We start from the raw sequence: 23,844 nt of genomic DNA, 5'->3' as shown, positions 1-23,844 counted from the left end.
TCCTTGACTTTGCAACTCTGACCTCCCATGCAAGATCACAGGTTTTATGTAAATGTAAGGGTTCTATTCCTTTAGTGATTATGTGATCTGAAGAAAAGACAGGAAACTCCACCCCCAGATTTCTCTAAATGAATTAGACTAAGGGGCAGCGCATGATTGGTCACCAAATCAGATGCTCCATCATAACGTGACTGACCACTGTCGATGTGTATGAGTGCAGGGCAGAGGCCAAGATGTTTCCCCTCAACCTCCAGTCTGGGTGAGTTACCTCAAATTTGAGTACAGCGGGCCGAAATGTGTTTTTTTCTCACATCATGCACAAAGTAGTTACTCCATCTAGTTGGCTGCATTTTTATCTCTGTCGTTGAACTACTTGACCTCAGTCTTTGTCCATATTGTCTACGTGAGTAATATTCAAATGATCTCATTTCACCTGCTTGGTTAAAAAAATGTGCATTTATTACAAAATATGACGTAACTTTATCAATACCAATTACATGGTGGAACCTGTGCAACCAAATGTTGCTACTCATACAACAGAATTATTATTTTAATGTGTTTACTTCAATTTTATGGCAGTGAGTTACGGTGAAAGTTATCAATTATAAAATGAGCTCACTGAAGGTTGGGGCTCTATTTTCATTTTAATAATGAATCATTACATCATTACCGCCGCTAGGGAGCGCCACTATCCTTCCATTAACCTTAGTGTTGCAGTTTCAGGCATCTTTTGACTTAAATTCTGTATGGAGGAAACATTTAAGGGTTGCATTGGAAATTACTGGGTCAATTTTAGAATAGAATGGAATAAGATAGACTAGACTAGAATAGAATAGAATAGAATAGAATAGAATAGAATAGAATAGAATAGAATGAAATGCCTTTACTGTCACTGTATAGGTGGTATACAACGACCTGCTCCGAATGGTGCATATTAAATAATATTAAATACGTATGAACGGTAAATAGAATAAATGTTATAGAACATACATCGTCGTTTCTCAGAGTGCAATTTTTTCCTAGTGTGTTCCTTTTTTGTTATGCAATGCAGAGCGTTAATCATTCTGGTAAATGTTTGCAGATTTTTTCAAAGTTTTTCCAACGATTTCTGAATGGATTTTCCCTTTTTCATCCAAAGTGAATGGTGAATGATCATCAGCATTACTTAAAATGTACTGTTTCTATTTTTTATTTGGACACGCGTGTATTTCCTAACCGCTCCACAATCCGTAATTATCCGTATTCATCAATTCAAAGCAGCGCAAAACGGAGTTGACGCTGATCTGGAATCAGCTCACGCGACTATGCTTTCAGAAAAAGCTAATCAGCTGACCGCCGCATGACAGGCAGGCATGGCGCATGCGTACTGGCTCACGGTGGCAGGGAGGAATATGGCAGCGTCCTGAGCGCTGTTGGGGGGGGACGGCGTCAAGCGAGCACCTTCGCCACCTTTGCCACAAGAGGCGGCGGCAGCACACAGTGGAGGGCCGGGGGCCGAGGGAAGGCTGGAATTTTCACCCGCTCGTGACTTGACAGGTAAACGCGTTATTTTTTTGCTCCTATGGTGGAGCCATCGCACCCATGTAATTGGAACCTGATGCTAATGCGGCTAGCTTAGCTCGCGCGAGTGATGCGCTGGCTAGCCGCTTATCTTGTTATCATAACAAGATGGAGCTCCGAACTGGGTTGGTTTTCTTAACGCTCCGTTAAAGCATCCTGGGCTTTGAACACGTGTCGTTTGGGTGGTGATCGCGGAGGCTCCGGCCTCTACGCTGCATAGTCATTAGTCAAGCTCCTAGGCCGCTTTGCAGGGAAGTTGACTCCTGATAAGCCAGGTGAGGAAACGCTAGGCACACGTTGGCATTCATTCCCCAGGAAGGAAATGAGAAGCGCACAAACTGTCATAGCGGTTGCAATGAAGTGCTCCTGCCCTGGCAACCGGAGACTTGCTTCGTGGTTACGCAGCCTTAAACGATTTCATTTTCGTTTGAGGGTTCACGTCCATTTTGCGACAACCCTTCGCATCTTTGCTCAACTGGCCAGTTTTTCCTGTAAAAAAAAAAAAAAGGATTTGCAAAAGCATTGTAAAAATGAAGGCTGCTACTACCGGAAATTGCATTCACCCACAAAAACTGTCAATCCGTCATCCGAGCATTGTATCCTCAACAAAATTTACACATAGTGTAAAATAAAACAACGCTCATATATGTAATGGGGCTGTTTATATCAAAGCGATATCTGCTTGTTACTGCCGCTGTGTGCTATAATGCCGCTTGCCAGTTTGAACCTTGCACCCTGGCTCTGCTCCATTAATCCAAATATGAGGCCAAGAAGCGTACGGGGCACATTTCAAGAGTTGTCCGAGCCATCAGCCGCAATTCTGTAGCACCTGTCAACTACAACTGGAAGGAAGCATCCTGTGACATCAGTGCTTCATTTCAAACCTCAATGGGAAGATGCTAAAACTGTCAGGATAGTCTCGGCATGGGTATGTTTCTTTAGTTCGAATGATCCATTAATACCTCATTATTGATCCATCTTCAGACAGGAAGTGTGGGCTGGCCCCTGTATGGCTTGTCATATGACTCAGTCCTGGAATCTGCCGTGGCCTTTTTATGAATTTGTATGCGTTTGAAGATCTTCTACGTATTATAGTGTCCATGCGTGACCGACTGGATTGTGAATAATTTCCTCCAAGTGCTGATTCACAGCAGCAGACATGAGGGGGCATTCCTCGATTTGACTTGAGAGTAGAGGAAGGAAAGCCGGAGTCTTCGTTTTCCTGGAGCCCGGCAGAATGCTGACGCAGGCCCCCAAGTCACCATTCTCAGGAAAGAGGAGCCGGCAATGATCACGCTTTTTATTTGGTCCTCTTTTATTTTGTTGAGCCCATATCCAGTCAGTTTTGTTCATATGTCATTTTGACTTCGTTAAAAAGCTGACTTTACATTGCATCATATCTAAAAGCAGCAGAAATATCACGTTTTTCGAGGGGACATGGTATTTTACTGGGAAAGCTTTAATTTGTACTATGCTTTACTATTATTGTAACCTATATGTTTCTGTAAACAAGCTTTTTGAAATATATTTGAAATAACATTTGTTTACTCCATCTATTTTAGCACATCTCAGTTGAGTGAAATTTTATAAGGAATTCTCTTCAAATTAAGAGCAGCGGGTGGTTCATTAAAAAAAAAGGTTTGGGAAGCTCATTTTTAGGGGTACTGCATTTTCGGGGGCAAAATCTTCATCTGCACAATTATGTTCGACTAATATACATTTTATATGTCTCTATTGACAGTTACGGTTGATTAACCCTCGACCTTCTGAATACAATCAATATCCATGCTGGCGTTTCACTCATTTTTACTGACAAGTGATTGCTGTGTTCTGGACCCTTGACCCCATTGTGCACTTCTAATCCATTGTGAGTGGTCCGATTGATTTGAAGCCGCTCGCAGCGGAGAAGCCGGTTGGATGATATGTTAGTCCGGCGGCGGTTTTTGCTGTAGCGCTGTAGAATGTCGAAAGGCAACGTGAAGTGTGCGCGTCGCCGCGGTGCAAAGCCCCTAACCTAGCTGGAGATGGCTTCGCAACAATCGGACGTTGTCACCGCGCTCCGCTGCCAAATCGCAAAAGGGCCCAAAATGAACGACTTGTTGTCCGTCCTCAAGTTTCCGCCGTCTGCTCTGCTCCTCAGGTCTTGCGAAAAGATGAACGTCCTGAAAGACAACAAGGACCTGGCCTGCTACTACACCACCAAGCACTCTTGGAGAGGAAAGTAAGAGCTTTGCGTTGCTTTTACTGTAGATTTCATGCTTCGTTCCGGATATGCTAACTTTGTGTTGGGTGTCTCTGATGACTGTTTTCTGGCTTCACGTTTGGGGAAATCAAAAACCTGACTCAGGGGTCTCCATTGTGCTGATTTCCTCTAACATGATTGTGAGGGAGAAAGTGCTTCTTCACCAAAGCATTCATAGCTTCTTGTATTATCGCACAAGGGTAATATTTACCTCCCCGAGCAGATTTGTATGCCAGTTCTTATGTAGTTTGATTTATGTAGTTAAAGGAAAGGTCAACTCAAATATTGTTTGTACAATAGTATGGTAAATGTTCTATGCAGCCCTGCAAGTCTAAACACGGCATTCTGATTAATACTGTGTTTGTGGAATATGAATGAAGCAGCAAAATCAACTCATTTTTCATGTTTTCTGGGTCTGGTCATGTGATGTTTCCATTCTGAGCTGATTGGGCATTACCTGAATCGTGAGCATGTGTCATTTTTCTGGACATGTTTTTAAAGGCATTATTTGTAAATGTAAATTAATGATGGATTAAAAATGCTCAACATGGCTAGATGAAATTAACATCCTTAAAAAAAAAAAGGAAAATTTTCTAAGCTAACATTTTTGACTTGGCTTTTTGTTTCATAGCATCCAGCTGAAACTCGTTCAGATTTTTTAGCGTACTACAATGCCAATCAGTTGTAATTCCACAAGCGCCTGTGTTTTGACGCTTAGCTGCAAGTGCTCATTAGCTCCAAAACGAGACTGGATGCAGCGAGGCTTCGCATGAATTTGACAGCGGATGAGACCTCGCTTGCTGCAGAGCGACGGGGAGATCGTATTACCAATCGGTATCTCTGTAACATAGGCGAGGCTGCCCGGCGTCTAGCCTTGATCAGACTCCCGTTGACGAACGCTCTCGTTTGATTCACATCATTTCTCATCACGTGCACGTAGGCTGAATGAAGGGAAGTTGCCTAACTTGCTGTATTACGAAACATCACAAGTGGAAGGAAAGACTTTATAACGAAGGGTGTGCTGAGTGAAATCCATATCTCAGCCCGGAAGGAAACGCGGATCGCGCACCGTCTCGTTGTCACCGTGAATGCAACACGAGTGCTTCACTTGTCTTTCATAGCTTTAAGCCTGTGACACAAAACACGTCTTCACTCGTCCTGTTTGGCAAGGACTCCTGATGTCAGCGTTTCACCTGGTTAGCTCGCTTATAAAAATCTGCTTCGGCTTGCTCATTAACCAACACTGCACTCTACTACATTGTGAAAGTTCAAACGGAACTACCACACTGTAGTCAAATGTCTTTTTTCTTTGGAAATGAATGTGGTCTCATTTTTATCAGAGGAGACAATCCCAAGGGAAAGGTCCGTTGAAATAGCATGACATCAAGGGATGAGCGGGATGGGCCTCGGGCCGCCTCGGCGTCCTGTCTCTCCGCGTTAAGTCGCTTTCATGGGTGCATGGCTCCACCTCACTTCAAGTTGTGCGGCCTAATGAGGATGCGCAGAGAAAGCGAGCCCAATCAGCATGTTGCGGTGTGGGCTATGAAAATTTGTAACAGATGCATGAACTATCCACAATTCAAATAAATCGGCATAACTGTTTATATGATAAACACCAGCGTAACAATTTCAACCTGATTTTAATTATGCTCTGGTTGGTGCAGTTTAAGCAGTCCAATTTAGAATTGGATTACAACACCCCCCCTAAATATTGATCTAAATTTGACATACCATATTTTTTCAAGTACAAGTCGACCTTGTTTATAACCCCGCTCCCCTTTTTTTTTTACTTCAATTTGTGTGAATTTTACAAAAACACGATGATAAGTCTAGCCCTGACTTTAAAGGTTACATAGATCGTGGCTGTCCAAATATAACACATGGTCTGTGTTATCGAAATGACGAAATTACGGTACTTTAAGACTCATTGATGAGTCCCTAGCCGATACGTTGGCACTGCATTAAGTAGGAGAAGAGAGCACATCCAAATTGTCTCAATTGATTTTTGGAAAGAAACAAGAGCACACTTACCATAATATGGTGGAAACCAAGTCGAAAGAGTGTGTTTTCGGTTTACTTCACTGGGACACCGCATGTTTTGATGTGTTTCAGGTACAAGCGCGTCTTCTCTGTGGGAACGCACGGAATCACCACGTACAACCCCACCACACTAGAAGTAACAAATCAGGTGAGCAAAATCTACCCGCTTAACATGGCCCTCAAGCTCCTCTTGGAAAATACATGATTCAAGAGTTTTATTGTTATATGTATAGATTATTATACTACTACAATGACATTTTTATTACGTTCATTTCCCTGAGTAACAAACGACATTCCATGTTTGAGCAATAAATAAATAACCTTAAATAACCGTCAACGTGTGATTTTATCTTTTGTAACTTTCCAGTGGCCTTATGGAGACATTTGTGGAATCGGCCCGGTGGGAAAGGGCCAGGGAACGGAGTTCAGCCTCACGTTCCGTAAAGGCACCGGCAAGAAGTCGGAGACGCTCAAATTCTCCACGGAGCATCGAACAGAGTTGCTCACGGAAGCTCTGGTGAAGGCCAAAGTGCAAGCGTTCAAGCCTTGCGCAAGCACCCTACATCGTTTCTCACTGATTTTCCTTTTCACAGAGATTCCGAACAGAATTTTCAGAAGGCAAAATCACTGGCAGGGTGAGTAACAAATACACAGGAAGGTACACTGTGGAATATTTTAGACAAACAAAATCCATTCATTCGGCTTCAACTTATTTTCAGTTTTCATCCCTGAAAAAAATAATAAATAAAAATATAAATCTTGTCAAAGTTTGAAATTTAAAGAATTTTTAATGTTATTAGACAGCAAAAGATTATTTGGTACCCATGTGAAGTTAAGCAGAATCTTCTGCAACAAATTATGATATTTCTACTCAAAATGTACACTACTATTCTAGCAAGCTGAGTTTGCCATCGTGTACTACGTGTGCGCCGTTTGTGTTCTTAGATGCGTGTACCGTACATATTTCACCTGGCACTGTTTGCACACTTTGACTACCCTGATTTGCAGTCACGTTTCTGGCTGGCAATAATACACAGGCATGTGTATTTTAGGATTAAAGTGATGTGTAGGTAAATATTATTTTTAAGCTTTGTAGGGAAGGGCACTTGCATGTTTTGATTGCTTATAAATGCTGTGACAGTAGGAAGCGTAGACCGCTAAAGCTGAGAAGTATGACCTTTCCCCCTCCAGTCATGTAGGTGGTGCTGTTGCATCTCATGACATTTTTTTCAGCACAGTTTTTTTTGTTTTTTTTTAATTTTACACTGCAATGCCACTTACTGCTTCTGTTAAAATGTTCCCCCATTTGGGGCCAGTGCAAGTGCATTGTAATAAGCGCAAAGTGAATTTGAAGCCCTCAAATTTTGATCTTGAATTTTGCCAAGCAATGCTGGAGCTGTCATGTCAGGCTCCTTTTATCCCACCCTCTGTCCTCTTGTGTGCACCAGCGGTACAACTGCTACAAGCACCACTGGAGCGACACACGCAAGAGCGTCAGCTTGGAGGTGACGCCGGGCGGCATCGACCAGATCGACCCGCACACCAATCGGGTGCTGTGCTCTTACGACTACCGCAACGTAGAGGGGTTCGTGGAAACCTCCGACTACCAGGGCGGCTTCTGCATCCTTTACGGCGGTTTCAGTCGGCTGGTGCGTTTGCACGCTCGCTAGAGATAAGTGATTTTCCCGCAAGCATTAGGTTCATTTGTTAATGAAAGGTATGCAGACGTTTAATGGCGGGCTTTCTCTTTCAGCATTTCTTTGCCTCGGAGCACCGTGACGACATCATCCGTAGCGCCATCGAGCATGCGGGCAACTTCATCGGCATCGTGCTGCGGCTCAGGAAGGAGGCGCTCACCTTTGAGACTTTCGTGACGGACCGGCTGGGGAAGTACAGCTCGGACGAAAGCATCACGTCGCTGGCCGAGTTTGCGGTGCAGAAGATCACCCCGCGCCACCCGGTTGGAACCCTTCTCATCGGCCCACCTCCTCATTGCTTCCTTTTTCACTAAAGCTGAGCGTTCTTTCGTTTCCAGGAGCCTGTGAAGCGAATCTTGGCGCTAACCGAGACATGTTTGGTGGAGAGGGATCCAGCTTCATACAACATTGTCACCATCAAACCCTTTGGAGAGGTGCGGTCGCAGCATTGTCAAATTACTTTATGTGTGTGTGACATCTTGATCGCACTGCCTTCAATTTATGGGATTCCCTCCTCTCTCCTCTTCTTATTCCCTGCAGGTGTTTGCTCTCATCTGCGATGTGGACAACCCTCAAGTGTTTACGGTCGAATTCATTCGAGGCCAAATCAGAAAGTTCTCCTCCACGGAACGGTACACACACTTTAGAGTCAGCTATACCTTTCCTATAGCACTTCTCTGTTATTAGGAACATGAGTTTTCTTCAGGTATCTGCAAATCTAATACTTTTCAATATTGTGTCTGTACCTTTTTTTTATAAAATAAAGAGCAAATGAGTTGGAACATGAATCCACTTTTTGCTCAATTGCGTTTAAAGTGATACCTTTGCAAAACATATGCCTTTATTTAATCATTAGTGTTGTAATTTTTCAGCAAATGATGTTAGACGACCTACTTTTTGGGTTTATGAATAAAATATGCCTAGAGATACAATTTTAAATGTACTTCTAAGCCAGGGGTACGTCACTGGAAAAACATGTGAACTGTTATGTTAGGATCACAGGTTAATTTGATTTTGTCGAATAGACTATCCTGATTAGTCCATCAAATAATCTAGTATTCGCCCCCAAGTTTGTTTAAGACCGCGTCATTTTATTTACACTATTCATGCAGGGACTCTCTGCTGGCCAGCCTGCTGGATGGCGTGCGCGCGTCGGGCAACAGGGATGTGTGCGTTAAGATGGCCCCCACACAGCGCGGCCAACGCTGGGGCCTCCTGAGCATGCCCGTGGATGAGGAGGTGGAGAGTCTGCACCTCAAGTTCCTGGCTGCACCTCCAAGTGAGCCTTGAACCCTCACTTGTGTCAAGATGACGTTTGTGTTAACCTTGCTGGTCCTTTATGTGTGTAATTCATTAAACCAAGCCAAGGTTACATGGAAAAAAAAAGTCTTTAGTGAAAGTTTGGAGAAGCGTCAGTTAACAGGCCAAAATCCAATTCGTTCTAGTTCGTGATAACGTTCACATTTTCAACCATCGTATAACAATCGATATTATTTCTGTTTCACAGATGGAAATTTCGGCGACGCAGTGTTTCGATTCAACGCCAACATTTCCTACAGCGGCGTGTTGCATGCCGTAACACAAGACGTGAGTACATTGAGGGTCTCTCTGCATCGGCACGCGCCCCGGCAGCTGACGGTTCCCGCTTTGTGTTGCGCAGGGTCTGTTCTCGGAGAACAAAGAGAAGCTGATCAACAATGCTGTCCTGGCGCTCTTGTCGCAGGACGCCGAGCTCCCGCCGCTCAACGCTGAGCTGGAGAGCCACTTCCAGGCCATCCGCCGCCTGGTGGCCTCCAAAGCCGGCTTCCAGGCCTTCACTCAGCTGCCTAAGTAAGTGACAAGTACTGAGCTGCTGGCACAGTAACAGGCGAGCATGCTCTCTTGGAAGAATGATCACTTTGCAGTTCGATTTACACTTCCATTTTACATGAAAAGTTCAAGTATGAACAACGTCAAAACCCCATAATCCGCACCCAAACCGGTTTTCAATAATCGAGCTTTTGTCCAAAGTATTGTCTGATGTGAAAGAAGCGCATTTTGATGTTTTTCAGGTTCAGGGAAAAATTAGGAGTCAAGACGGTGAAAGCTTTAAAGAGGAACAACAACGGTGTGACGCACGCCGCTATCGACATGCTTTGCGCCCTGATGTGTGTAAGTAGCGTCTCGTTGCTTTTTCACGCGAGTGGCAAAGATCCCGTCTGAAGAGCGCCTACGCCTCCTTCCATCAGCCCATGCATGATGACTACGACCTGAGGCAGGAGCAGCTCAACAAGGCGTCCCTGCTGTCATCCAAGAAGTTCCTGGAAAACCTGCTTGAAAAATTCATCACCCATGTGGTAAGTCCTTTTATTCCCGTGATCGAAGCGGAGACAGGTTTTTTTTCAATTGACTTTTTTGTTGCTGTCCAGGACCAAGGAACAGGGGCTTTGGTCATCAGTTCCCTGTTGGATTTTTTAACCTTCGCCTTGTGCGCCCCCTACAGCGAGACCACGGAGGGCCAACAATTCGACATGCTACTGGAGATGGTGGCCTCCAACGGACGCACGCTCTTCAAACTCTTCCAGGTTCACAATCTAGTCATGACCTCCGCCGAGGGTCTTTTGGGGAAAAATGTGAATTTTTAAAATAGTGTTCCCTCGTTTATTGGGGGGATTATGTTCCAAAAAATACCAAAAAATTCCACTGTAAGTGATATGCATGAAAACACGATGTGTGTCCGTGCTATTAAAAAAGCAAGAAAAAAATAACAAAGGCCTTGTAAAGTGAAGCGTGATGGTGGGGGAAAACCACACTAATATATTTCAAAATTCTATGTGGCCTTGAAATTGTCTTTCCATACTGTAAATCAATACATAATTATGAACGTTGTTGAAGGTATCCTTGTTCTTTTGTTCTTAGCATCCCTCCATGGCCATTGTTAAGGGAGCCGGTTTGGTGATGAAGGCTATCATTGAGGTAATGACAACAAACTGCCATGTAGGAGTTAAAGTACTTCATCTCCGCCGTCTCTCTCTTTTTGACTTCCAGGAAGGAGACAAGGAAATCGCCACCAAAATGCAAGAGCTGGCTTTGAGCGAGGGGGCCCTCCCTCGCCATCTGCACACCTCCTTGTTCACCATCAGCGCCGACCAAAGGATGCTCACCAACAGGTGACGGAGAGCACCGGAATCATGCTTACAGGCGACGCAGCTTCAAGGCGAACTCAATGTCAACATGTTTCCGCTTTTGGGTGAATTTAGACAGCTGAGCCGTCACCTGGTGGGACTGTGGACCGCAGAGAACCCCGTGGCCATGAATCTCCTCAAGAGAATATTGGTAACTTTCTCAGTTACTTCATCTGTGAATGGAAGTGTTTCTTTGTCGTGTCCAACTCTTCACGGCGTCAAAGTTTAATTCAGCGGCTGTGTTTACTTTATAGCCGACGGGGCTTCTGGCTTACATGGACAGTCCCGATCCGGTTCCAGAGAAAGACATGGATCGCATGCACGTCCGAGATAACTTGAAAATCGCTACGGTAGTGTGACGCCCTCGCAAAGGAAGTCACAATTTTTTGCCTTCTTTAGCATTTTTTATTTTTTTTCTTCTTGTATAGGACCTACTCAACCGCAACAAGGTGCCCGAGTGGCAGCGAATAGCTGGCAAAGCAGCCAAAGAGGTGGAGAAGTTTGCCAAGGAGAAGGCGGATCTGGTCCTCATGCACTGGAGGGACAAGATGGGCATTGCTCAGAAGGAGGTGAGGAGGCTTTCACTTGCGGCGGAACTTGCCGCTCGGCCTTGAACGCCCCAAACAATAATCACTTTGTCTCTCCTCCTCCCCTGTGATGTCAAACTATTGTAGCAGGACAGAAATAATCTGGTGAGTAAGGCCCGGAGGACAGGATGTGTGACCTTTTCGTCTCTTTTCTTCACTTCTTCATTCATTGCTTCCGTCTTCTCATTGGCAGGCACCTTCAAGCTCACCTTCTTTTCAAGTTGTGTGCTTGCTTTCAAATAGGGAAGAAATAGTCCATTCATGATCTTTGTGGCCGGAAGGAATAGAGATAGACTTATACTAATTAGCGGTCGTCAAGGAGACCGATAATCGATGTTTGGAGCCGATATGGCTTGCCAGTCAAAGGGGAAATATTGACGTCAAAAAATAAAAAACAGTCTGGAACGTACGCTGATAGAGCAGTTTTTCAGATTTGAATCGTGTTTTTTTCTATTTTTTAGTATTTAAATAATTTGTAGACACATCTTTGTTATAACATTCAAACAAAAATGTTCAAAGAGTTCCCAGGGCCATCAGCATGTCTTGAAAAATTTGATGTAAAGTTAAAGAAGTAATTAGCTTCATAAACCAAGTTCTAAAAAATGTCAACTTAACAAACATAAAAATTGCATTTGTTTCAATGAAAACAAAAGCTTGTGTTCCAACAAAATGTCTTTAAAAATTGACTAAATTTAAATATGGCCATTTAAAAGAAAAAAAAAAAAAGCAGAGACCAATTTTTGTCAAAATGTCGCCATAATTGTCTTGGGGTTTATTTTGTTGTTGTTTTTTTTCCAAGTTAAGTGTGTTCACTGTGGAGACGTACTGTACATACACATGGTTGTCTGTTTTTTTTTTTTTTCCACTCATGATTTTCACATGATCTTATCCTCATTAACCGCTTATCTTCACTTGTTGGAAATGCAAATGGAAATATTTGAAGTTCTCAAGGGTGACAATATACATTGCAGAATGCCAATCAGAAACCTGTCATTCTGAGAAAGCGACGACAACGCATCAAGATCGAAGCCAACTGGGAGCTTTTCTACTACAGGTAGGCGGCGGGCCCGTTTGCCCCCAAACGCTGAGTCCACTTGTAGACTAAGGAGCCTCGTCTTGTCAAATGAAGATTCCAGCTTGACCATGCACGCTCCAACCTCATCTGGAATCTAAAGACCAGGGAGGAGCTGCGGGATGCGTTGGAAGGGGAAATGCGCGCCTTCAACGTGGACCGCGAGCTCGGCAACGCCACCGTCATTTCCTGGAACCATCAGGAGTTCGAGGTTCATCGCCAACTTGTCCTAACATTGTTACAACTTTTCTGATGTAACTTTACAACCTTTTTGTAGGTGAAATACGAGTGCCTTTCCGACGAGATCAAGATAGGTGACTATTATTTGCGCCTCCTGCTGGAGGAGGATGAAAATGCAGAGTCGAGTGCCATCAAGAGATCGTAAGCTGAGAAACAGCCGCCATCTTTGCGTTTGCTATCGTAAAACCTGACGGAATTTTGCGTCTCATCCCGGCGCCTTCAAGGTATGAATTCTTCAACGAGCTCTACCATCGCTTCCTGCTCACGCCCAAAGTGGCCATGAAGTGCCTGTGCCTCCAGGCGCTCACCATCGTCTACGGCAAGTGCTTCGAAGAGATCGGCCCCTTCACGGACACCAAGTTCATCGTGGGCATGCTGGACCGCGTGAGTCAGGCCACCCGGTACGCTAGCTTTTTGTCACCGCGCCTTTGCCTGATTGCGAAATTGTCTTTTTCAGTGTACGGACAAGCTGGAAAGAGACAGACTCATCCTCTTCTTGAACAAGCTGATTCTCAATAGGGTCCGCTACCTAAAACTGCTATCCTGCTCTGCAAATCTGATTTATTAACCGCACCTTTTTCGCTCCCGCAGAAAAACGTGAAAGACATCATGGACTCGAATGGTGTCCGGATTCTGGTAGACCTTCTCACCTTGGCCCATCTGCATACCAGCAGAGCTACGGTGCCACTGCAGGTAAACATCTTCAGCCTTCATTTCTGACATCTGACAAACATTCTTTTTTCAATGCATAATATGAGCGGATGTCCTCATTTTTCCCAGACCAACGTTTTGGAAGCGGCGCCGGACATGAAGCGAGAGAGTGAGAAGGAGTGGTACTTTGGCAATGCAGACAAGGAAAGAAGAGGACCTTTCAGTTTTGAAGAGGTCTGGATCTCGTGTAATCCGGCTCGGGATCTTCATCCTGCCCAGCTGCAAAGTCCGGTGCTGAAGCTCACATCTTTGTTTCCATGTGATATGATGTCAGATGCGGGAGTTTTGGAGCACAGGCGTCCTGTCCGCCAAGACACGCTGCTGGGCCCAGGGCATGGACGGATGGCGCCCCTTGCAGGCCATCCCGCAGCTGAAGTGGTGCCTGCTAGCTTCAGGGCAAGCGGTGATGAACGAGTCGGACCTGGCCACGCTCATCCTCAACATGCTCATCACCATGTGCTCCTACTACCCCAGCAGGTCTGTTCGTAGCGCTTTTGTTAGGATATTGATCCGAAATCAATGACCGTAATAACTATTGGTTGTTTTTATTTTCTTTTTTGTTTTTCAGGGATCCGGATAATGCCATTATTCGCCCATTACCAAAGATCAAGAGGATGATATCTGACAGCGCATGCCTGCCTCATATTGTTCAGGTATAATGTGAATCATCAAGTTTTTAGGTTCTTAAATTGTTTTTCATGTTTTATTTTTCTCTCTGTTTTTTTTTTAGCTTCTCTTGACGTTTGACCCCATCTTGGTGGAAAAGGTGGCCAATGTTCTGTACCTGGTGATGCAGGATAACCCCAACTTGCAGCGACTCTACTTGACTGGAGTCTTCTTCTTCATCATGATGTACACGGGCTCCAACGTGCTGCCTGTGGCAAGGTACGAAATGTGCTTTTTTTTTTCACCCGACTCAATAATGTGGTTAAGCAGGTAGGCAGGATGTGAACCTTTTGTCCTTTTTAGGTTCCTCAAGTACACTCACTTGAAACAAGCCTTTAAATCCGAAGAGGTAAAAAATTTTCTTTTTTATTCCAAATATAGTGAACTCTAGATGGATTTAGAATCTTAGCCCCGCCCTTCTAAATGTATTATTTTAGTTCATTAAAACTCTAAGTTTTCTCCAAACTGGTTGTTTCCAAAACACTAGCACTCATGCATGTATTGTTTATCTTCTGAAAAGAGGACTACTCCTGAAACTTGGTTGCCTGTTTCATCGTCAGTCACATATCGACTGTATGGCGTACACTGCCCTCTTATGGCCAATATGCACACACATAGGCAATTAATGCCCGTTGAATTTGTCATGCACAAACAAAGGCCGCCATCTGTGTCTTTAGTCCAAAGGACAGGACATCGTGCAACGTAGCGTTCTTGGACCGGCCCTTCCCGAAGCCATGGTGTGCTACCTGGAGAACTATGAGCCCGAGCGCTTCTCTGAGATCTTCCTCGGAGAATTCGACACCCCCGAGGCCATCTGGAGCTGCGAGATGAGGTCGGAAGTGAATCTTCTCAGTGAAAAGTGCATCTACTGAGGCTCTGGATTTTTCCAACGTGTCCCCCAGGCGCATGATGATCGAGAAGATCGCCGCCCATATTGCCGACTTCAGCCCGAGGCTGCAGAGCAACACGCGTGCCCTCTACCAGTACTGCCCCATCCCAGTCATCAGCTTCCCCCAGCTGGACAACGAGCTCTTCTGCAACATCTACTACCTCAGACACTTGTGTGACACCGTCCACTTCCCCAACTGGCCCATTCGAGATGCTGTACGTGGTTTTTCTTGCTTTTCATAAAAACAAAAGCAAGAATAAAACACTTGTTTTGACACCGTTATCCTCCTAGGTGAAGCTGCTTAAGGATACTCTTGAAGCATGGAAGAGGGAGGTGGAGAAGAAACCTCCCACCATGTCAATAGACGATGCTTACGAAGTTCTCAACCTCCCCAAAGGACAAGGAATGTGAGTCCACTTCCTCCACTCTGAGCGATGCGAGTGCCATGGACTGCCGATCCGTTAGAAATGCTTTTTGTACTTTTTTCCAAAGGCATGAGGAGAGCAAGATCAGAAAAGCTTATTTCAAGCTGGCGCAGAAGTACCACCCGGACAAGAACCCAGATGGCAGGGTGTGTTTTTATTTCTTCCCCAAACACTTTTCTCACACCTGCTTTTTCGCATCCCCACATGGTGCATTTTCAATCTTTTAGGACATGTTTGAGAAAGTCAACAAGGCCTACGAGTTCCTCTGTACTAAGTCAGCACGAGTCGTGGATGGGCCCGACCCGGAAAACATTATCCTCATCCTCAAGACCCAAAGCATCCTTTTCAACCGGCACAAAGATGGTATGTGAACACGGGTCGATACAAAATGTCAAATCATGTACATTTATATACAGAATCTTAAAAGACTTCATAGGCCTAAAATTCTGAAAAATTGATGAGATCCTTAGGTGTATATAGCCAAATCAGGCAAGGAAAAGCTCAGAGAAAACGAGCGATAGATCGATATTAGGTTTTTTGTGTGTGTTTTTTTTTGTTTTTCAGTGCCAATAGCAATTACTAGTAGTCAAGGTAGCAAAAAATGATATTTGGAACCTATATCCATTTTCATTGAAAGATAAACAATTTGTCAAAAAAAAAAAACCCTAAAGATCAAAAAACCTCTAACTATTACAGTAACTCTACATGCATGTTTAATAGAAAACGTTTCATATTTAGATTGTTTTTTTTTTTTGATACATTTTTAAAAGAGTGAAGCAAGAGTGAAAAAGGAATATACTGTAACGTGTTAGTACTTCTTTATCTTAGTTCCTTTGAGCATCTTGGTTCTGTTGATGCGAATGGCTTTATTTTTCCAAATAGAGCTGGAGCCTTACAAGTATGCCGGCTACCCCATGCTCATCAAAACCATCACCATGGAGACTCAAGACGACCTCCTCTTCTCCAAGACCTCCCCGCTCCTGCCGGCCGCCACCGAGCTGGCCTTCCACACCGTCAATTGCTCGGCACTCAACGCTGAGGAGCTGCGGCGCGAGAACGGAATCGAGGTAGCGTTTTTTTCCGATCGGATGTTCTTTTTTTTTTAAAATATGTGCATCATCATGTTATTTTTTGATGCTACTCTGTTGAAAAAAATCCTCAGGTGTTGCTGGAGGCTTTTTCCCGCTGCGTGTCTGTGTTGACCGCGTCCAGCAAGGCTGACGACATGGCCGTGCAGGTACGCGGGGCGAGAGCCAGCTTCCCCAAATTGTCCTTTTACAATAAGAAGAAATCAGTGCCCGTATGTATATGTCTAAGGTGTGCGGGCACATCTGCAAGTGCTACAGCGTGGCGGCACAATTTGAGGAATGCAGAGAAAAGATGATTGAGCTGCCCTACATCATCCGAGACCTCTGTCACATCTTGTACTATGGAAAGGTCAGCAAGCCTTGGCTTAGTTTTTACCGGATCTGTCTTTCCACTAAAAGATGACAAACAGCAAATGAGTTTTTTTTTAACTATATACCTAAGGTGACGGAGCTTTGACGGAGTTTTTGCGTGTTCTGGTCCTCTTCCCTTAGGGCCTCCCCAAAACGGCAGCCCTGGCGGTTCAGTGCGTCAGCTCCTTCGCAGTGGACTTCTTCCTGCAGACGCAGCTGTACCACGCCGGTGTGCTTTGGCACCTGCTAGTGAACCTCTTCAACTACGACTACACACTGGAGGAGAGCGGCGTCCAGACCAGCCAGGACAGCAACCAGCAGGAGGTGGCCAACCACCTGGCCAAGCTCAGCCTGGTGTCCCTCAGCCGCCTGGGGGGCTATCTTGCCACGCCGCACGGCGCCAATCCCGCTTCTGAGACCAACGGTGGGGAAAGCGTTCCCCCGGAGAACCCCAGCATCCGCAAGAGCCTGGCCGCCATGCTGACGCCCTACATCTCCAGGAAGCTGGCAGTGGCACCTTCGGCGGAGGTTGGTTGACGGGCGGCGGGGTGGGGTAGGAGGCCCTGCCGTGCACGGGCAACGCAAACTCCGCTGCCTTTTTATCTTTGAAGGTCTTGAAAGTGCTGAACAGCAACACGGAGAACCCCTACCTCATCTGGAACAACGGAACCAGAGCCGAGCTGCTGGAGTTCTTGGAGAGTCAACAAGAGGGCAACATTAGGAGAGTAAGTGTTAAGATTTCGACCTGGATAGTACTATAATGTGACAATAAAATCTCTTTAAATCTTTGAAAACGCGGCTTATGTGACTGACGGATCAATCTTACTGGAATGGTGTGGGAAAAAAAAGTTACTGTTTATAGGATGCACTCTTACTTTTGGCCTTTGTCTTTTGGGAAAAAAATTGGGAAATGATGGTCATAAATGGCATTCGCTCTGAAAATAATGTTTTGTGCTGTAGGTGAAGAGCTTTTATGTTCCTGTTTCTTATCCTGGCCGTGCAGGCATTTCCTAATGTCGGTGAGGCAGGCCCTAGTCAGTGGAGAGAGGATCAGCCCTGGCGCAGCCACAGTAGAAAAAGATGGCAGGAGGAAGGAGAGACAGAAAAGGCAGAGACAGAACACGGAGAGGAGACAGGAGGCCACACTCAGTGTGAAGTTATGTTTGATACAAAACCAAATTATTCTGAACCAAAGGTTTTAGTGGGCCATTGGCATTCAAGACAGATGAAAGTTTCCTCCTGTTTCACTAGTGTGAAGGTAGGTTTTTTGTTTATATATACAACAATTCCTTATTGATTTCTGAAGAGAATTTTCAAATGGGAAAGGTCATCTAGTTTGAGTCTCGGTCACCAGCGATGACCCATGAGAAGGAGGTCTTCCAAAATGGAATGGTTCGCTTTCCTTTATCGCTATTAACAGAGTCTTTCTGTCTGTTCAGGGGGAGAATGATGAGAGCTTTGGTGCAGATTTCACCTTCACCGAGCACAGCAAAGAGCTGATTGTCGGGGAGATATTTGTACGCGTTTACAATGAACAACCCACTTTCCCACTAGAGGTAAGCACGGTCGCACATTTTGTTTGACAAGAACCGCCTCTGATTTTAGGACTATCATGCCATTGGAATCATTGCACATTTTTGAGAAAATGTCGTTTTTCTACCAGTAACTATGCAGGGCGTAGGGGTTGCAGTCAATGAAAAATAATACATATCAACCTACTTAGTCATGCTTATTTCATATTGGCCGCATAGCATAATTGCCTAAGTCATTCCCAATATTCTTGGGGAATAAAAACACAATTTTAAAGGTGATTTTTAAGAGGGTTGTGTGATTTTACGGTACATCTTTTTTAAGGAGCTCAAGAAGACATTTTGGAGTTTTTCGTTGCTTTTAGTAGTTCTGGCGTCTTTGTGATGGCGTGTTTTCCTTCTTGCGTGGAGTATCCCAAAGCCTTTGCGGCAAGCCTGCTGGACTACGTGGGCTCACAGGCACAGTACCTGCACACTCTGCTGGCCATGAGCCAGAGCAACAAGGTGGAGTCCCAGCAGCACGCTGAGCGTCTCCGCTTCGCCGAGATGGCGCTGGAGGCGTTACGCAACGTCATCAAGAACAACCCCGGTCAGACTCGCTGCTGTCTTGTCACTGACTTATAAGCCAACACTCAATGATTTTTTTTTAATTTTTTTTAGGCTCCGAGACGGAATGCATTGGGCATTTCAAGCTGCTCTTCTCCCTGCTGCGGGTTCACGGCGCTGGCAGGGTGCAGCAACTTGTGCTAGAGGTGCAAAAACTTCCTATTAAGAACTCTCAAGTGTCACGGATGTCGCTTCAGCAGTCTCATCCGCTTCCTCGCAGGTTGTCAACACTGTGACGTCAAATCAAGAATGCGTGAGCAACATTGCTGAGTCGCTGGTGCTGTCCAACCTCCTCCTGCTGCTGCACTCCCTCCCATCAAGTCAGATATAAAACGGAGACGGCATTTCATTTTGTCTGTTTTGTGCTCTTAATTGTCCATTCGTGCTCTTCTAGGCAGGCAAATGGTGTTGGAAACGCTCCATGCCTTGACGTCCAACACCAAAATAGTCAAAGAGGCCATGGCCAAAGGTTTGTGGAAACCCTTTTTTTAACAATAATAAAAATACTTTTTATTGCCTACTTTGTTCGACATTAGAAAAAAAACCTCAAGCATCTCAATTCAATTGCAACATAATAATATCTGGCCAATTCCTCTTTGGTCATTTTATTGCTACAATCTGTTTTTGTTTTTGTTTTTTACAGGGGCGCTCATCTACTTGCTCGATCTCTTCTGCAACTGCACTCACCCTCAAGTTCGCACGCAGACGGCTGAACTTTTCTCCAAGATGACTTCGGACAAACTGGTTGGGCCCAAGGTCGGTTTGGCAAACATACTTTGCTGGCAAACCCATCCATGTGTCGTTTCCGTTCCATAGCTTTTCTTCCTTCTTTTCACTCGCCAGGTTCGGCTGACTCTGATCCGTTTCCTCCCGAGCGTGTTCATGGATGCCATGCGGGACAACGCCGAGGCGGCCGTGCACATCTTCGAGGGAACGCATGAGAATCCTGAGCTCATCTGGAACGACAGCTCTCGGGAGACGGTGTCCACCACCGTGAGGGAAATGATGCTTGAGTACGTCTCCGGAGTTCAAAATCTGGACGGAAAGAAAGAAGAGGCCAAACAGTTCATCATTATTTGTTTTGTTTGTTTTTTCAGCCACTTTAAATTGCAGAAGGACAATCCTGACGTCAACTGGAAAGTAAGTTCACAGAAGCGAGGGTACGCATATGCTGTTTGTGACATGACGTGCAACGATAGCCGATCAGGAAGCATGCCGATTATTTTTCTTGACCCAACTTTGTTGTCTCACATTTTAAAAATCGTGTACCTCACTTTACGTACAGTCGCCACGAAATAACGTATGGATGAAGAATACCTTTGTGTGTTTCTGCTCAGTTGCCGGAGGACTTTACCGTGGCCTACGGAGCCGGCCAGGGCGAGCTGGAAGTGGGCGGAGTCTTCTTGCGCATCTTTATCGCACAGCCGGGCTGGGTGCTGCGCAAGCCTCGCGATTTCTTGGTCTCGCTCCTGGAGACCTTGACGGAGCTGCTGGAGAAGAACAAACCTAACGTGAGCCTGACACATCATCTCTGGTTTAAAAAAAAAAAAAAAAAAAAATTCCATCGATTCCTCAAATGTTCCTTTAGGGAGAGGCGCTGGAGACGGTCACCACGGCGGCAGTGTGTCTGTTCAGCACGCAGGCGCAGCTGGCTGATCAGGTTCCGCCTCTGGGTCACATGCCCCGCATCTTAGCTGCACTCAATCACAAGAACAACGCCATTCCCAAGAGCGCCATACGCCTCATCCACGTGCTCTCGGACAACGAGGTAATCGGCACCTTCCTCTATCGCGTATGAGCCGACACAAATGTTCTTCCCTCCTTACGTCAGCAATTTTACATCAAAAGGAGTTGTGAATGACGGCATGGAATGATAGGCACCAATAGTTTGAAATTTGAGTTGGTAGTGTTTGGTGGCAAATGGATGAGGTTCACTTGAGCCGTTTTTTGCTTGTGCTAAATGATACTGTGTTTTTGGTAGCTTTGCGTACGCTCCATGTCCGCTCTGGAGGCCATCGGGCCGCTGATGGCCGGAATGAAGTCGCGCACGGACATGGCCGGGCTGGCCTGCGAGGCGCTCAACCGCATGTTCCAGAAGGAGCAGACGGAACTGGTGGCTCAGGTAACATTCCTCAAGTCCCGATGGAGTCCCGGTTAGCCTCACTTCAAGCGTTTCATGCTCCTCAGGCCCTCAGAGTGGACCTGGTTCCGTACCTTCTGAAGCTCCTGGAGGGGATCGGCCTGGAGACCCTGGACAACCCGTCGGCCACCAAGGCCCAAATCGTGAAGGCGCTCAAGTCCATGACGCGCAGTCTGCAGTACGGAGAACAGGTCTGAGGCTTTAGCAGCGATGCTTTTGACTTTCAAGGAGCTTTCCAAGCGTTCTGTTCTCATATAATAGCATTCGTTCTCCTCTAATGCAATATCAATCCTTGTAGAATTTTGTCGTCTGCTTTTCTGCTTTCCAGGTGAACGAGATCCTGGCCAAGTCCTCCGTGTGGAGTGCCTTCAAGGACCAGAAACACGACCTCTTCATTAACGAGTCTCAGACAGCAGGCTACCTGACAGGTTAGGAGTTATTTCCTTCTATTCGCTCTGCTCGTAATCGCACAAAAAGGTAAATGGTGCATTCTTAACGCTTTCTTCAAAACACACACGCCTTGCCATTGATCCCAAAACGTTTCCCTCTCCAAATCCCTGAATTTCCCTCCTGTGGCTTTTCCCGTCTTCTCTTTTCTGTCCCGCTATTGGTGTCCTCCTCAGGGGTTTCCACTCCCTCTCTCCTGGCCGCCAGCAGCCCACTGCGAGGGGGGCTCTAGACTCCCCAGCCGGGCCCTCAGAGCCCTCCTTTCTCTGTTGCACTAACGCAGGTAGAAACTCACCTCCTAATGGCAACCTGCCCTTTCACTTCACCTTCTGTTCCTTCTTGCCAATCCTCGTTCAACCGCATTTACCGTCTTGCCTAAAAGCCTCCAATTTTCTCAAAAGCCGACAGTGCTCCTTTTGATCAGGTGCGCCTTATATGGCACATAAACCACGACTTTTCATTTTTGGGGGACAAAAAAAGAAAATAACTTAATCGCCATGTAAATTCTTCTGTTTTTATCTCTGTATTTCAGTTCTACCTGTAAATGTATTTATGTATTCATTTTTGTTTTTCAACACCCTGTTTGATATTTTGGTATGCTATATATGCACCAATTTTGAAGCAATTTATATGGCGACAAGGCGCAAAAGAAAATGCAATTTTATCAAATAAATCCATATAGCTGTTTTTAAATCAACAAAACACTTTAAGCTTTTTTGTTGCAATTTGAATCAAATATATTTAATTGTTTTTAAATAGGCCATTCATTGAAGGTGCGCCTTATAATCCGGTGCGTCTTATAGTCCAGAATTTATATCGGATATTAATTTGGTACTAGACAAAATACGGTTGGTTTGAATAATTAAAAGCATATGTCATATACTCTTCTTGGATGATAATGGCACTGTTTCGTCAGCTTCTGCTGCTTTTCAAAACTAGTCTTAAAATAGTCGTTGACACCGTGTCCTCTGGTGGCGTTTCGCTGACCGTCGCTTTGGACACCCACAGGGCCAGGAGTCGCCGGTTACCTGACAGCAGCAGGAAGCGGCACCACCGTACTGCTCAGCGGCCCGCCCCCGGTGGACAGCGATCAAGGCTGACGGGGTGGGGGGGGACGCACACTCGCAAAGAGCCAAGTCGGGCACCCAGGCCGACCCGTTGGGCTCCCCCTCACTCGACACACGCAGGGCGCGCAGATGGGAGGAGGATGCCGGCGACTCCTCCCCACTTCGCCATCTGCCCTCTCCGACCGGCACCTCGAAAATTGTCTGAAATTATCTTAACAGATGGGCCACCCTTTCGTTTCAGTGATACACCGTACTTGGTTGAAAAGCAGAAGAGTTTACTTTTTGTATGAAGATATTTTTTACTCTAGTTTTTCTTCTGTTTTTCCACTGAGAAAAACATTGGAAGACTGTTGTTCTTGGTTGATTTTGTCTCTTCGCCTTTATCATAGTCCTCTCGCAATGTCCCAACTGACTCTACTGCCCCCGCAAAATGTCAGCCTCAATCCTGGAGTTTTCGAAAAGGAAATTGCTAATGAGATTTCGCCTCCTTTTTCAACTCAAGGATCTATCTGTAAACGCCTCCTTTTTGACCTCGATTCCTCCTTCATTCCATGGCTGCCCCTTCAATTTTATAAAAGAATTCCCCTCACCTCCAGGATGGAAAAACAAGCACTAGAATATTTATAAAAACTTCAACCTTTGTCGACAGGACGAATGATTATGTTTGAGTCTGTGTGAAAGACCAGTGCAGTTTGTGACATGTTCAATGTAATATTACGTATATAAACTTTCTATATTGAATGTACATTCAAACAATGAATCAGTCGCACTTGTACATAAAATTTTAAGAATAAAAGGGAACCCACAGTGTTGTTCATTTGTCTGCGGTGTTTCCATATGTTTTATAACTGACAAAAGTTGGTTTATGGACAAAATTGAGCGTTTATTTCTAATACAGTCATGCAAAGGGCGTTAAATCATGTGAGGTGGGCTGTGAAATAGCTTGCACAATCAGGTTCACTGGTTTTCATCTAATTGCTATAAGTGATTTTTTTTTTAACCATAACTCACAGTACTGCGTTTGTGTAAATTGGCGATAAAATACGCTGGTCGTAAACCGACAAATCCCCTGTAAGAACAGTACAATTTGTTTGTCGGACTCTTAATTCGTCAGTGTCGCACTCCACTCGGTTTAATTTACTTGTAACACCGAAAGTATAGACATTGCAATCTAAGATGAAAGCGAGGCATAGTTAATCAGTTAATATAAGTGGGTGGAGGTGAATCATCACAACGTAAATATCAATGCATTCTTTCAGCAAACTTCCGGCAATTTATGATTCTTGCAATGAAGCGTATCCGCCTATAAGAAATGTTTCCACA

At 45.1% G+C, this 23,844-nt stretch overlaps 1 protein-coding gene across 7 annotated transcripts; it reads left to right on the top strand.

Moving 5' to 3' along the window:
- Positions 1–1,375: 1,375 nt before the first annotated feature.
- On the top strand, positions 1,376–23,333 carry dnajc13 (dnaJ homolog subfamily C member 13). 7 transcript variants are annotated; one of them, XR_015863631.1, is made up of 58 exons: positions 1,376–1,536; positions 3,701–3,781; positions 5,915–5,990; positions 6,210–6,359; positions 6,436–6,477; positions 7,291–7,491; positions 7,596–7,802; positions 7,878–7,973; positions 8,080–8,171; positions 8,652–8,818; positions 9,047–9,126; positions 9,200–9,369; positions 9,591–9,690; positions 9,768–9,875; positions 9,948–10,103; positions 10,438–10,494; positions 10,567–10,688; positions 10,779–10,854; positions 10,958–11,053; positions 11,132–11,272; positions 11,378–11,395; positions 12,262–12,344; positions 12,420–12,573; positions 12,640–12,743; positions 12,827–12,986; positions 13,060–13,122; positions 13,194–13,295; positions 13,383–13,487; positions 13,588–13,790; positions 13,882–13,966; positions 14,044–14,198; positions 14,283–14,328; positions 14,657–14,811; positions 14,882–15,083; positions 15,160–15,275; positions 15,361–15,439; positions 15,521–15,656; positions 16,176–16,360; positions 16,456–16,530; positions 16,611–16,730; positions 16,874–17,260; positions 17,344–17,457; positions 17,736–17,990; positions 18,172–18,288; positions 18,673–18,850; positions 18,922–19,013; positions 19,088–19,187; positions 19,262–19,336; positions 19,511–19,623; positions 19,711–19,880; positions 19,965–20,007; positions 20,205–20,378; positions 20,456–20,635; positions 20,849–20,989; positions 21,055–21,198; positions 21,336–21,435; positions 21,631–21,737; positions 22,463–23,333. XR_015863631.1 is itself a non-coding variant. In XM_088402078.1 (57 exons), exons 2-57 carry the CDS (start codon positions 3,714–3,716, stop codon positions 22,552–22,554), a joined length of 7,023 nt encoding a protein of 2,340 aa, XP_088258204.1. In that variant the 5' UTR covers positions 1,376–1,536; positions 3,701–3,713; the 3' UTR covers positions 22,555–23,333. The 7 variants fall into 7 exon arrangements, 6 of the variants coding, with proteins under 6 accessions (XP_088258204.1, XP_088258203.1, XP_088258205.1 ...); XM_088402078.1 differs by lacking the exon at positions 21,631–21,737 and having other exon boundaries at positions 11,381–11,395; XM_088402077.1 differs by lacking the exon at positions 21,631–21,737.
- The last annotated feature ends 511 nt before the right edge of the window (positions 23,334–23,844 follow it).

The sequence above is a fragment of the Hippichthys cyanospilos genome, chromosome 19 (assembly GCF_059441005.1).
Source record: "Hippichthys cyanospilos isolate Australia breed blue-spotted pipefish chromosome 19, RoL_Hcya_1.0, whole genome shotgun sequence".
In the NCBI taxonomy this organism is placed as follows: domain Eukaryota; kingdom Metazoa; phylum Chordata; class Actinopteri; order Syngnathiformes; family Syngnathidae; genus Hippichthys; species Hippichthys cyanospilos.
Note: the sequence above shows the minus strand (reverse complement) of the source record. Positions and strands in the feature narration are given on the sequence as shown.